General features: G+C 30.3%; 3 protein-coding genes across 3 annotated transcripts; all 3 read left to right on the top strand.

Annotated features, from left to right (window-relative positions):
- The first annotated feature begins 1,986 nt into the window (after positions 1–1,986).
- LOC132060536 (ethylene-response factor C3-like) lies at positions 1,987–3,106 on the top strand. The gene has a single exon (XM_059453551.1). It carries the CDS (start codon positions 2,276–2,278, stop codon positions 2,780–2,782), a length of 507 nt encoding a protein of 168 aa, XP_059309534.1. The 5' UTR covers positions 1,987–2,275; the 3' UTR covers positions 2,783–3,106.
- A 7,723-nt stretch (positions 3,107–10,829) lies between these two features.
- Positions 10,830–11,477, top strand: LOC132058846 (ethylene-response factor C3-like). Its single transcript, XM_059451217.1, has one exon. The coding sequence runs from the start codon at positions 10,887–10,889 to the stop codon at positions 11,448–11,450; it is 564 nt and encodes a 187-aa protein (XP_059307200.1). The 5' UTR covers positions 10,830–10,886; the 3' UTR covers positions 11,451–11,477.
- A 3-nt stretch (positions 11,478–11,480) lies between these two features.
- Positions 11,481–12,467, top strand: LOC132060475 (gamma-interferon-responsive lysosomal thiol protein-like; the record flags this gene model as incomplete). The annotated part of the gene is made up of 3 exons (XM_059453509.1): positions 11,481–11,796; positions 11,954–12,369; positions 12,401–12,467. Coding segments are annotated over 2 exons (465 nt in total), but the record flags the coding sequence as incomplete, so codon positions are not given.
- Between the last annotated feature and the right edge of the window lie 2,294 nt (positions 12,468–14,761).

Here is a 14,761-nt window from a genome sequence, read left to right as displayed (position 1 = left end):
CAGCTATAGGATTGGCCTACCATAATTGTGATCTGGCAATGTCTTGGCCCAGGCTTTGTGAAACCACTGAGAGAATGAAACCAGTTCAAACCTGGAAAAGAATTTATTGGGAAAAACCTCGGCAGGGTCATATTAAAATGAATATTGATGGAAGCTTTATTAAAGAATCTGGAGATCATCTGAGATTGGAGGAATTGCCAGAGATGACCAGGGTAATCTCATCATGACATTTTCTTTAAACATCAAATGCAAGAGCAACAATGAAGCAGAAGCTCTGGCAACTAGGCATAGGGCAATTTGGTGCAGTCAGAATGGGTGCACTAACTTCACTTTTAGATTCACTAATTAACAAAGAGATGATTGTGAAGCAACAACAGAACAGCCAGAAACTCAAGAGCATTATTGAAGAAATTTCTCAAATCCTTGGCCAAGCAAATGCTAAAGTAACTCACTGTTATAGGGAAGCTAATCAAGTAGCAGACAGCTTAGCCAAAAAAAAGAAAAAAAGATTGAGACATACGCCAAAAAAAAAAAAAAAAAAAAAAGATTGAGACATACGCCTAAGCGAACGTTTAGAAAGTTGCAATTTATACTTCATGGAACTTGCGCCTTGTCATTCCGCCTCGAGGCATTTTTAGCACGCCTAGTCTCAAGACTCTCAAAAACGCCTTTTAAAACACTTATTCTAGGAGGGGGGGGACGAAATTTCCTACATATATATTTCTTTAGTTTGCCCTCTTCGAAAAATTAAACTTTCTCTCTGACTTTCGAACTATTTAAATATGATAAACTTTCAAGTTTCAACCCTTACCTTAATACATGTATTCAACAAACATAGGACATGCGCACAAAGAAGGATTAGGATTAAAAACTCTAGCATTAGTTTGTAAAGTAATTGCTTAATTACTTTCTAAGTTCTAATTAATGATGATATAAAATAGTACTTAATTGGTAATGAAGATGATGGTAAGCATAATTGGATATATTTTAATTCCTCAACTTTTCCATATATAATTATATATATTGCCATCCTCGATACGTTTGTAAACCAACTGTATTATTGACTTTATTTTGTAAGTGGACTGACGCTACAATAGTGTTTTATAATTGTTTTAGACAGGGGCGGACCTATGTGTATTTTGAAGGTGCTCTAGCACCCATTAAACCCGACGTAGATTAGGTATAGTTATATAAGAAATATATGAAATTTTGTTATAAATATTAAAAAAGCGCTAAATTATAGTGTTTTATAATTGTTTTAGATACTTTTATAGTATAATTTACTTTATAGACGTGTATAATCATTTATGCGACATCAATCATCATGTGTTCCAAGATAACTAATAATGTTTCGTGGATATTTATGTATATTTAGTTAGTACTTATTTCACAATTATTACTATAATAATATTAGGATTACCTAATAATACCACATAACCAGGAATCTTATAACATTCACAAATGTTGGAAAGGACAGCTAACATACTATGATTGTCAGATTTAATGGAAACCGTCAAAAAAAGAAAATATTTAAAGAAAATTCACATTTGGGGTATAATTTTTGAAATTTTTGGTCTATCGTGTATTTTTTCAGGTGGAAATTCTGTTGATATTTTTTGTCTATTTCTACTATTTGGTGCAATTAGAGGTGTTGCAATTTCTAGGCTTTGACGGAACTTTTCTAGTGCTCTTATTAAAAGAAGCTCACTTTTCACTTTAAATTTAATGGCAAGGTTTGTTAAATATTTGATGGAAATAAAAAATGCTCTTGTGACAAACTTAAAGGATTAAAACTGTTGTCTTTGAAAAACTTAAAGGACCTAAACTGATCAAGACTATGTTAAGAGGCTATTTTAAACCTATCCCAAACATATGAGATAATCTTGTTATTGTCTCCCGTAGTTTACAACAAATTTAATATGTTTATCTTTTTATATCATTTTTTGGCTATAGATCTACTTGATTTTTTTTTTTCGGGGGTACAAATCTAGTTGAAACATTATTCACAACTTAGATGAATAAATCTGGTCTAACCCTTTTCAACAAATCATATCAATGAAATCTAATGCCACATATACCATTCCAGTTAAAGAAAAAGAAAAATGGAAGTTGTCAAAGAATCTTGCAACATGTTTTTTTTTACCTTCCAATTTTTATAACCCAAAAATGCCTTCCATTTTGTTCCTCTTCTTCATCAGAAAACATCTATAAAAGCTAATTTGTTAAGGTCTTGTCAGTTCAACATTTTCTCCATAATCATAAGGTTAGAGATATAATGGATTCTTTTAGAGGAGAACAATTTTCAACAGAAACTAGCTCCTATAAGGATATCAAAATCGTAGATGAAGAAGAGATTACCTTCAAGAATCCAGAAGAAAACACACACAAGGTAAAACAGTACATTGGAGTTCGAAAGCGACCATGGGGAAAATATGCAGCTGAAATTAGGGATTCAACAAGAAATGGAATTAGGGTCTGGCTTGGAACTTTCGATACTGCTGAAGAAGCTGCTTTGGCTTATGACCAAGCTGCTCTCTCGATGAGAGGCGAATTCGCTTGCCTCAATTTTCCTGTGGAAAGAGTTCAAGAATCGTTACGAGGATTCAAGTGTAGTGGCAATGACGGTTCAACATCTCCAGCTGAAGTTATAAAGGAGAAACACAAGAAGAGAAATAGCAAAGGTAAAAAAATAAAAGCTAAGGAAGAAAATGTGTTAGTTCTTGAAGACTTGGGTCCTGATCTGTTAGATGAGCTCTTATCTAAGTGTTCTACTTCTGAGTAAATTTTTTTTTCTTTTTCTTTTGATTTATCCTGTATTTACAGTCTTCTTGTTTTTAATTCACTTAATACTTTTTCCCCGATATTTTTGGAACAAACTCCCAATTCATGAAACCCCAATATTACAAAACCAGAACGCACACCAAATTGACTTAGCTTACAGTTTAGTGATATCAGTGAGAGTTTTGGACACAATAGACGTAAGTTTGATTCTCACCAGCACCATTCCCCTTTCCCTTTCCTTGATCCATCAATGCAATAGGAAAAAAAAAAAAAAAACTTTTTTGCAACAAAGAAAAAAAAAGTCTCAGGCAAATAATGAGCTTTCATGCCAATTGGTATCAAATTGAAGAATGAATTAACTTGTCTTCAATCTCTTTCTCTTTTCTAGTATTTGCGTTATTTCTATTCAAAGAGATTATCGTTTTACTCAAAAAGCAAGCTAAGTCAAAAAGCAAGCAGTCATCGCATTAATAAATGTAAAGGTTACAAATTAAATCTTTGTGGACATTTTTTTTTGCTCAATATTTCATGTTTGTTTTGTTTTTTAGCTACTTGATGTCTTACGTTGTCCATATATCTTATTAGAGTAGGATATTTACAGTATATGTTCCTATGATTCTTGTTCAAGTGCTGGTCTTATTCTGGTTGGTGTCCAGTTCTTTGGACTGATCACCTGGGAGAGATTACATTTTGCTCATTAGGATTTGTTGGAGTTGATTTGTCAGTTGGTCTAATCCCCCCACACCCCACCATATACGGATCCTAATATATGAGGTAGGGTTCATGCCTAACCCGTCATGGTGGCTTGATTTTAAAAAAAAAAAAAAAACTATTAATTGAGTGACTATATGAGAAATTAATATTTTTGCAGCCCCTAATTGTGTCTCCTGGCAGTATTGACCTCTTGGTTGATCACTCAACTGTGCAACTTTTGGCAGTTGAGTTTGATTTTTCCTTATTTTTGGGACATAATTAGTTGCCAGGGAGGTGAGTTTAAATGGAGCAGTACGAATTATAGGGAAGATTTATATTGCCGACTCCAAATTGATTATGAAATTAACTGAGACATTTGGGACATGCATAAATTAGTATTTCTCCCTTTTTTCCAATTTAAGTGTAACACTTTCTACCGTTCAAGGAAGAATTCGACTCACTTTTATATTGAAAGATACTTTTCATCTTGTTTTTAATAACATGATTTCGGGACTGATTTAGCTGACCTACGCTCTTTTACATGCTCCATCCTCTTAGTAGGCACTGGGAGTTTTTGGGAACCAGCCCTCTTGCTTTTGTAATCTTTTGTTATATATATGCCCATCTAGGCTCTAAGAAATAGATATGAATAATTTAAACTTTAAAAAAACCATGATTGTGTAGCTTTTTTGTTTACGTGATGCGTGATGTCAATGATGGATCTAGGATTTTCACTCAGGAGTTTCGGAAAAAAAAACAAAAGCTAATTTTAAAAAATAATGATGTTCCTAGGAATCGAACCTAGAACGCTAGAGACAATTTTGAACACCCTGGACCTCTTTTGTTCAGGATATTCAAAAGTTAATATATGTATATAAACACATAAAAACTACCCTATATATACAATTTAACTTTTTGCCGACGGTGTTCGAATCTCCACCCTTTGAATTCGTCCCTGCGTGACGCCCCAGATAGACGTACGTGCCCTCTTCCTGGTGGCTTCGTGACACAACTTGTGTTGAAAGAAACTATGATTCACCGGATTCTACGAGACACGTATTTATGTAACTTATTTTAGATCACAAAATTTGAAAATCATTTTTTCAAACTTCATACCCAGACAACATCTCTTTTAGTTTTATTGTTCCTCCAATTTCTTTTTTGGTTGTTGCCATTCTTGCTTCTTAATTCCTTGTGTGGGTTATTGTCCTTGTTGTTCTTAAATATGTCATAATATTCGTGTGGTTATAAGACTATTGAAAGTTGTGATTTTGAACATTTTGTAATTTGCGTCTCTATAAAAGCTTTTCATTTTAAGGTAAAATCAAAAGTTTAAATTAAATTGTTTTCACATGTAGAAAGGAATCATTCTTTTGAAACAAATTAAAAATAAAATAGGTTCACCTAAATTAAAAGTGATAGTATATCAACAATATTATCTTGATTTTAAGAAAAAAAAAAGTTTGTTATAGCCCAATCAAATCTATGAAGGTCTGTACATAGCCAAGTCCATTTGAACGTATAACTTGGGCACGTGGCAATCACATTACTAGTTATCCCTTTTTATTCCATCTGAATATTGTGGAGAATCTAAGTTACTATGTATAGGGTCGAGATTGTTATACTAAAAGAGAAGGGCCAAAAAGAAAACGGGGAAAAGAAAGAAATCCAAAAATAAAAAGAGGACATAATCTTATCTTAACCAGCTATAAAAGGCAATAAAAAGAAAAAAAGACAGATCTACTCACTTATCTTAACCAGCTATAAAAGGCAATTCAGAAAGAATAATTATGAGGGATATTTGATCTACTTTATCCTTATTTATGTTTAAATTATAATCTTTTTTGATTAAATATTAATTCTATTTATGTGTCATCTTCATTAATGATAAAATTTTACTAAAAATAAAAATAAAAATAAAATAACTAATCATATTTTGAACTTCTAAAATGATATATAATTTGAAATAATTATTTTTTAATAACTACGATAAATAATTTGAGTCGGACGGAGTGCCCAAAAGATGAAAACAAGAAACTACTCTCTTTCACTAACGTTAGTTGTCGTATTTAATGGACGCTTATATTATAAAGTAATATAAGGAAAGAAAGCAGTACTTGTGGGGTATATCAGCCGACGGAAAAAGACAAATCCCAGATGTGACTTAGTACTTTTCAGATTTAATTATGAAAGGAACAAAGTAATTAAAATTTGCAAAAACCAGAATGGAAAGAAAAAATAATTGAGTTTGTTTATTTTTTGGTAAACAAGATCGCAGTAGCATTAAAAATTAAAGCAAATTAAACAGGCAATACAGAACGAGCATTAGTGCACTTAATGACACTTAAGTTCTAAAAAAAATTAATTATATTTAATATAGATAGCAACGTCGGAGCTAGAATTTTTATTAAAGAGGTTCAAGAACATAAATAAATAAGCACACGAAGAAGCCAAGGGAGTTCAATATATATTATATATACTTAAAATATAATTTTAACCTTGTATATACAGCGTAAATTTTCGCCGATGGGAATTCAGATGAACCCCCTGGCCCCTTACCGACTCCGCCCCGATAGATAGGTGATATTTTCTGAAATAAACTAAAAAGAAAAATATGCTACACAAATAAGATCATATTTAAATTACGCAAATTCCTAAATGAAATTATCATATATATTAAATATCCTTGTCATAACTAAAAACCATAAGCATTTGTACTATATAGAAGAGCTGGTTGGGTCAACTTTTTCATCGTCCTTTCCAATTTTATTTTTTTAAAATTGCGGGCCCCATATATATTAACTTCTATATAGTACAAAAAAACAACAACTAATATTTTTAAAACATGTGGGCCCCATATTAAACACCAACCAGTATTAAAAACAAATAAGAAAAAAAAAGTGGAACCCACCACCTCCAAACTCACGGAAAAAAAAGTGAACCCCATATTAACAAAATCAAGCAATATTAAAAAAAAAAAAAAAAAGGTGAATCCCATATTAAAAAAATAAATAATGTTAAAAAAAAAAAAAGTGCATCCTATATTAAAAAATCAAACAATTAAATCAATAATGATGTATTCATTGCCACATGCTAATCAACCCATTAGTGGGAGCAAATAAAATTATTGTACAACAATATAATTAAAATACTTATATATTAAAATAAGATAGAATTTAATTACTTTTTCATTTTTTCCTTACTCTAATAAATGTGAAAAGAGATTAATGTCATAAAAGAAAAATAATATTAAATGGAGATCAAATAATTAATAAGGTAAATTAGTGAAATTATAATTCTAATTGACGTTTCCTTAAAAAATCGTGTAAAAAATAACATGACAAGTAAAATGAGTTAAACAAAAAATATGTACTAAAAATTAAAAAATAGAAGTTCTTCATTTGAATAAAAAATTAAATTTCTACTTTGTTTCATTTTAAACATGTAAAATTAATATAATAATTTGAATTAGAATTATCCAAATTAAAATTTGATAAAAAAAATTATATGTATTACTTTCGTTACTACTATATAGAAGATCGGTTTATAGAGACAAGATTGTCCCTTTTTTATTTAAGGGCGTATTCGGTCCCACTTTTTTATTTAAGGGATAAAAAAAAATTCTTTGTGGTCCCACCTACCTTTTTATTTAAGGGCAAAAAAATGACGTTTTATACTTTATATTACCAACTCTTCTAAAAAAGTAGATAGAAATACTTTATTATATTTTTATTTTTCTACGTGTATGTTTTTTTAAAAAAAATCAATTTTCATTAAAAAAAAAATGAGTTTTAAAACCGTCTTTTTTTTTTAATCGTCAATAAACTCTTAAAAAAAAAAAAAAAAAAAATGGACCCCACACTAAAAACGCCTTTTTAAAAAAAAAAAAGAAATATTAAAAAAAAAAAAAAGGTGGACCCCGATTTTTCTCCAAACTCATGGAAAAAAAAAAAAGTGGTCTTAAAAAATCTTGATTTCATTTTCCACTTTTATTTTTCAAAATAAAAAAAAAAGTTTTTCTTGCCAAAATGTGAAAAAAAGAATTTTTATAAAATTTTGAAAAAATTAATTATTTTCTTAACATGTGGAAAACCCATATTAAAAAAATGTGGAAGAATGTCAAAAAAAAAAAAAAAAATTAAGTTTTGCACCTCTCAAAATATATATATTCAAACAATATTTATGTAATTCCCAAAGTATCCCCATCAAGTCAATAATAGTGGATTCATTGGTATAGTTGCATGGTGCGCTTATTAACCCTCTCTAACTCATAAAAAAGTAAATGAAATTATTGGACCACATATTAAAAAAAAACGTCAAAAAAAAAAAAAATGGACCCCGTATTTTACTTTTCTTCAAAATATTTAATTGCCGTATTTTCTATTCCGCAAAAAACATGTCATTTATTTGTTAATGTTTACTAAAATAAATATACTTAAAATATATATACTTAAAAAATAAGAAACAATTTAATTACTTTTTTATTTTTATTCTTACTCTAATAAATGTGAAAAGAGATTAATATCAAATGAAGATCAAATAATGAATAAGGTAAATTAGTCAAATTATAATTCTAATTCACGTTTCCTGAAAAATCATGCAAAAGACAACATGACAAGTAAAATGAGCTAAACCGAGAATATTTACCAAAAATTAAAAAATAGCATTTCTTCGTTTAAATAGAAAATCAATTTCTACTTTGTTTCGTTTTAAACATGTAAAATTAATTTAATAATTTGAATTAGAATTATCCAAATCAAAATTTGATAAAAAATAATAAGTATTTTACACCTTTAAATTAATCGAATTAAAATTGAAAGTATCAACCGATGCTTAAATATTGCTATTATTTTATCTCAAAGAGAGGAAAATAGTTTTCTTTTAAACAAGTCTTCTCTTTTAAAAAGTATTAATAAATTTTCGTAGCAAACACGAATATAATAAAGTTTTAGATACGGAGATAAACTATAATATTATATTAATCGTATTTTTTGTATATATATATATATATATATATATATATATATATATATATATATATATATATATATATATATCATATCTAAACACATACGCATATATATAGATACACTATAATTTGAAGTGTTGGGCCCGTGATGGGCCATCTAGTTTCTGATAAGATATTCAGATGATTCTTTTTTTTTTTTTTTCAATTTGACCTCACTGTCTGCATCAGCATTTCCCTGATGATGATGTCAACCTCAATTAGTAACAGTTTCAAAGATTCTTTTTGGAACATGGACATTTAACACAACTTAATTCTATATTTCCAAACAATAGAAACTGATTTAGAAGAGGTAATATTTTCAGTGATATTAACAAAATATATAACTAAAAGTTGCATGCTATAATGTTTTGGTCAAAATAAAGTTGATATTTTACTTCAAACAACTCAAACTATATATAGACATGTAATGTGCAATAACTCCGTTAAAGTTAGGAAGTTGATGGTACAAATAGTCAAAAATAGTCGTTAATTTGGATTTTCAAAATTTAATAAATGTTTAATACATATCATAAGAATTACTTGCTCATTTCTTCGTAAAAAGAGAGTAAACTCTGTCCATTTTTGTCATTTAGCTATTTCGAGACTTATTTTAAACGCGAATTCTTTATAGAGAAGCCAATCAAGTAACTGATATAGCTGGCCAACTGGCGAAATAAAGATGAAAGATGGAGACTTTTGGGGAACACAATGCCATACCACCTATTTTTGTTTCTTTATTCTTTTGAAAAGACATTACATGGACCATGTTTATTTCCTAGAAGAAAGGTGAAATAATTGTATTAGGCTCTCTCTCTCTCATTACATATTCATTTTACCAAAAATAATAACCGCAGCTCTTTGGATATTTTCTTAAAAGGAAGATCAGAAAAAGTTAAACAACTTTAAGGATATATGGTTAGGATAATAGTCACCTCATGTAATTAGATGAGTTGATCTATGCCACAATGGTACCTCTCTTACATAATGATAGATAAGTTGAGTTCAGAGTATCACCAAGGATTATGTCGGAATGAAACGATTCTTCTATTTAAATCAGAGATTTGAGGTTCAAATTTTGAGAATGAATTTTTCTTAAGCAAGTATCAAATGCGGAAAAAAAATCAAAAAGTTCAAAATTAAAACAATAACGACTATGACAAGATAGTTGCGAACCTCCCAAAGAATTTTTACAAGAGGATAGAAATTGAGATCTATCTATTAAATAGTTCTAATTTTATTTCTCTAACAGTTTTTATAGGAACTATTTTTGCTCGAACAGTTTTATTAGTACTTGCCAATTTGGCTCGTTTGGCTAACCTTAGTGCCTAAGTTACATCATTACTTGTAATGACAACTATTAAGCATTAATAATAGTCTACCACTAAAAGAGCATAAAACTTAAAAACATCCCCATAAAGGATGTTAAAATGAAATAGACTTCTATAGATTCCAAAATATACTTCAATATTTTATTATTCTATTAAAGATAAATTTTTTTTAATATTACAGTATCATAATAAAACTAGGGACATTTCTATTTAAATTTTGTCCCTTTAAGGTCTAATACATATTTCTATTGGTGGAGAGATATTGAGTGGTAGACAACCAGATGATCAGCTTAATCAATAAAGATTAATAAATTATTAATTTATAAAACAGCCTCTTAATGAGACGCATCCAGCTTAAATCTAACAATTATAGCAAGTAGATAATGATCAATTGCTAATTAATTCTTGTCCTAATCTGACTTCTCGACAAAATCGCAATAAAGCTCCTACATCAAATACAGATGCCACAGCATTCGAACTTGTCAAATAATTATTCCCCGCTTGTTCACTTATTTAATCCAATAATGTCCCTCCCATAATCACATTCACTAATTTCCAGCATTTTTAATTAATTTTAATCATTAAAAGCTAAGGACATTTTCTGCATCATCACTCCGTCAGTGCATAAATTTTTAACACCATCGGATTAAGTTGACTTACAACAACATACAAATTTTCATAACAAGACTGTTACAGTAACCTGGAAAATAAAGTAATACCTACTACTATAATCCATTAAATTATACAGAGGCAGATCTGCTATGCTCGGATCTTGTATATGCACTTATGCAGTAAGAAATTAAAAATTATCAACAAGTATTCAATTGTGAACTTAATTATTATTGAATAGTGTAGGAACCAATAACGTAAAATCCTGAATTCACCTATGAAATTAAACTGATGGTGCACCAATTTTTTTTTTATATTATTAGTATATATAATTTAAATTCAATCACTAAAGACATGTTAATTAAGCTGGTCCACTCATATTCAGAACTTTATACTAAAAAAATCTACTATAAGGAGAGATCATAAAAAGGCTTAATAGTGAAAAAAAAAATCTATCTCCACCACACATGGATTTGAAGATTCAAGATGAGAAAAAAACTTCAAAAATTTCTATTTTTGAAGCTAAAGTTGAAGCTGAATCATCAATAGAAACTGATTCTTCCAAAGAAAAGGAAACAAATGAGGAATTAGAAGTTAACTTCCGTCCAAAAAAACACCTGAAGTATGTAGGTGTCCGAAAAAGGCCATGGGGAAAATTTGCAGCTGAAATTAGGGATTCCAGAAGGAATGGAATTAGGGTTTGGCTTGGAACTTTCGACACTGCTGAAGAAGCTGCTTTGGCTTATGACCAAGCCGCATTTTGCACGAGAGGTCCTTCAATTTTCCTGAATTTCCCAGTGGAAAAAGTACGCGAATCGCTACAAAAAATGGAATGTAGCTACTTATTGCAAGATGGATTAATTTCACCAGCTGCTGCTCTAAAAGAGAAACACAAGAAGAGAAATAGTACTTCAAGAAAAAATAAGCAAGTGAATAGTATTAAAGAAGAAGAGAATGTGTTAATATTTGAAGACTTAGGTTCTGATCTATTAGATCAATTATTATCTGAGTACTCCTCTTGTTCAAATTAGTCTACTAATTTTGTAAGTAAATCTTGTACTTTAGCTTTGTATTACGAAAGCCTATGTCCTTACTGTTCCAATTTCATTGTTAATTATTTACCTAAGATTTTTATTGATATTGTTGATTTTAAGCTTTTTCCATGGGGCAATACTAAGCTTAAAGCCAACAACACCTTCAAATGCCAGCATGGTCCAGGTGAATGTTTTTTGGACACTGTAGAGGCTTGTGCAATTGATGCCTTTCCAGATTTGAATGATCACTTTCCTTTCATTTACAGTGTGGAAATTCTGGTGTACCATAAGAATTATAGCCAGTGGGAAACATGTTTTGAAAAAACTGAATTTGAAGGCAAAGGTTGTTAACGATTTTGTTGTCAGTGGACGATGGAAAAAGCTCGAACTAAGTTATGCAGCTGAGACAAATGCCTTTCAGCCACTACAAAAAAAATGGTAATTTACGGAGGTTGAAAGTTGCAATTCGCAGATTGCTAGAAAAGGCTAAAACCTCCGCAAATTGCAACTTTCAACCTCCACAATACTGAAACATAAATATGTACCATCGGTTGTTGTTGATGGCCAACCGCTTTACGATGACTACAAGGACTTCATAAGCTTCATCTGCAAAGCCTACAAAAGGAACTGCTCCAGTCCCCGGTTGTAGCTCATCTGTCTATGTCATTTAAATGGGAAGGAAATTTAATCCTTTCTGTTTAAAGACGACAGCCATTTCCAAGTTATCAACTATAAGTTCAGCTTTTACGACATGGTTGAACCGCTTTAAGTTGGCTGCATTTGCATAATCCACAAGCTGCTTTGTCGTGCTGCTGCTTATAATATATAACATACCCGAGTTCTTTGATACTGGTTCTTTCTATGAGTGCTGAGATATGCATTTGTAATATATTTGTCATGATGGATGATAATTAAGGTGATCAGTTCTCTAAACAGGTGTTTATAAGAAATGTTTTAATATGAGGAATTTGGTTTAATTGGAATGTGGGAATAGAAAGTATGGATCTTTCAATATCTTCTCCTTGTTCATGATTTTCCTTCTTCTTTTATAATTCATTTTTGCGGTGTCCGGTAATTGTATTGAGATTTGACTGAATCGGAATTTGAGTTGGGAAGTTTTAGACATTGGGAAGCAAACCGCTCCCTTATAAAAGGGAATTTATCCTCATTGCTCGAACTCGAATCCGCTGATTAAAGATGGAGTATTTTATAATTCAATTATTGTTTCCCATCTTTTCAAATGAAATCAGAAAAATCTCATCTGACTTATTGGAACCCTAGACTAGAACTTGGTGCTAGCTTATTCTCTTTCTTCCTTCTTTTTTTTTTGCTTATGTGATGAATTCAGAATTTAAATTAATTTGATGGATTTGACTTTTAGATTTTTACCGATTAATTCATTGCAATTTTACAATTATCTTTTTTCAGAATATAGTTTTCTTTTGGCAATTTTGTGATTTTTGACATATAAACTCATAGATCGTGGCAGAATGATGAATTCAGCTGAAACCCTTTGATTATATGCTCCATCAGTGTCAGTTCGCTTCTCCTGGTCTTCAAAAGTTTGTGAATGATGTTCATTTACTTTTATTCTCATTTGGACTGTATTTTCAGCTTTTTACTAGTGAGTTCACAACTTGAGAAATAAACATTTAATTCATTTTCCATAGTAGATTTACAGTTTACTTTTCAGATTTAGGTTTTACTGACGTAACCATTATTATCACAGATTTAGATTGCAATCTTCAAAAATTAAGTTATCACTATCACCTCTACTTTTGACTTTGGGTTCCAATTACTAAAGCACTTCAATCAAACTAATTACTACATTAATCTTTAATTAGCAAAGAAGATATTGATTAATTTGGGTGTTTCTTTTGGTCCCTTGTTCAAATGACGGTCCTTGAAATAGTAAAAATTGACAATTAGGGCCATCATAAAGATTCAAGAACAAGAATGATATCACTTATTCAAACTTTTCCTTTTCCAGTTTCTATCAGCTTATTCTTATGTCTAATTAAGTATAAAGTAAAATAGATTATAAGAGAAAGGAAAAGTTTTGAGTTCAATGTAATATATATGCAGAAACAGATTTAGAATTAGATAAATTCAACCTTTAGATTTGTATAACTTTAATAAAGATTGTGATGGACTAATAAATACTCCCTCATTCTCAAGTAAAGATTTCGAGTTCAAGTTTGTCCCAGGTGTAAACTCGTCTTTGTTTAGGAAGCATTCCCCCCCACCCCCTCCGCATGTGGGACTTCCAATGGACACCGATGGGAGGGAAAAAATGGGTACTCCCTCTGTACCAATTGATGTGATACATTTCGCTTTTCGACATTCAAATTAAATAAACTTTGACCAACACTTTAAGTGTATTTTTTCATCATATTGACATGAGAAGAAATACAACTTATAGTACTTTTTGTACAGTTTTTGAATATCTAAACTTTAATTTATAAATATTAAGTTGATCTAACGAGGAGAGATTAGTCAAATTGACTCTGGGGAAGCGAAAAATATCGAGATAATAGTCAAAATACATGACGTTTGACCAAAATACAACGTTGGTCCTATTACCCCGGACACATTTTTTCGTATTAAAACTTTTTTTTTGTAAGTTCCACACGCGTCGTCCGCATGCCACATCTTTAATTTTCTCTCATTTTTTGTTAATTTCCCCTCTTCCTCCATCCATCTACTCTTCTTCAAAAAAAAAAAAAAAAAAAATCTCTCAATTTTCCATACTCCATTTTCAGTATGAGGATCCAAAAACTCATACCCAATTCTCCTTCATCTTCATCAACATCATCATCATCATCATCATCATCTTCATTAGGAGTTGGAAAAAAAAATCACACCAACTTCCTCAAATTTGATCCAAAAAAACCAAATGTGAAAGGAAGCTTCCTAACACCAAGTAGAACAAAGTTCATCCATTAATTTGATCAAACAATCAAGAATTTAAAGAAACCCACTTGGTGTTCTTCATAGCTTTCTCCAAATTCCTAGTAATGGAGTTTAATTTTCTCCCCAAATCAACTCAAAGAATTAGTGCTTAAACAACTCCAACAAGCAACAAGAGAACTCCAAACAAGCAACTTTCAATCGGATTTTCTTTAACAAGATTTTTTTTCTTTTTTTTTTTTTTTTTGAATTTGATTTGGGAAAAAACCCAAATGTGAAATGAAGCTTCCTAACACCAAGTAGAACAAAGTTTATCCATTAATTTGATCAAACAATCAAGAATTTAAAGAAACCCACTTGGTGTTCTTCATAGCTTTCTCCAAATTCATAGCAATGGA

This window comes from Lycium ferocissimum, chromosome 6, assembly GCF_029784015.1.
Source record: "Lycium ferocissimum isolate CSIRO_LF1 chromosome 6, AGI_CSIRO_Lferr_CH_V1, whole genome shotgun sequence".
NCBI lineage: Eukaryota > Viridiplantae > Streptophyta > Magnoliopsida > Solanales > Solanaceae > Lycium > Lycium ferocissimum.
Note: the sequence above shows the minus strand (reverse complement) of the source record. Positions and strands in the feature narration are given on the sequence as shown.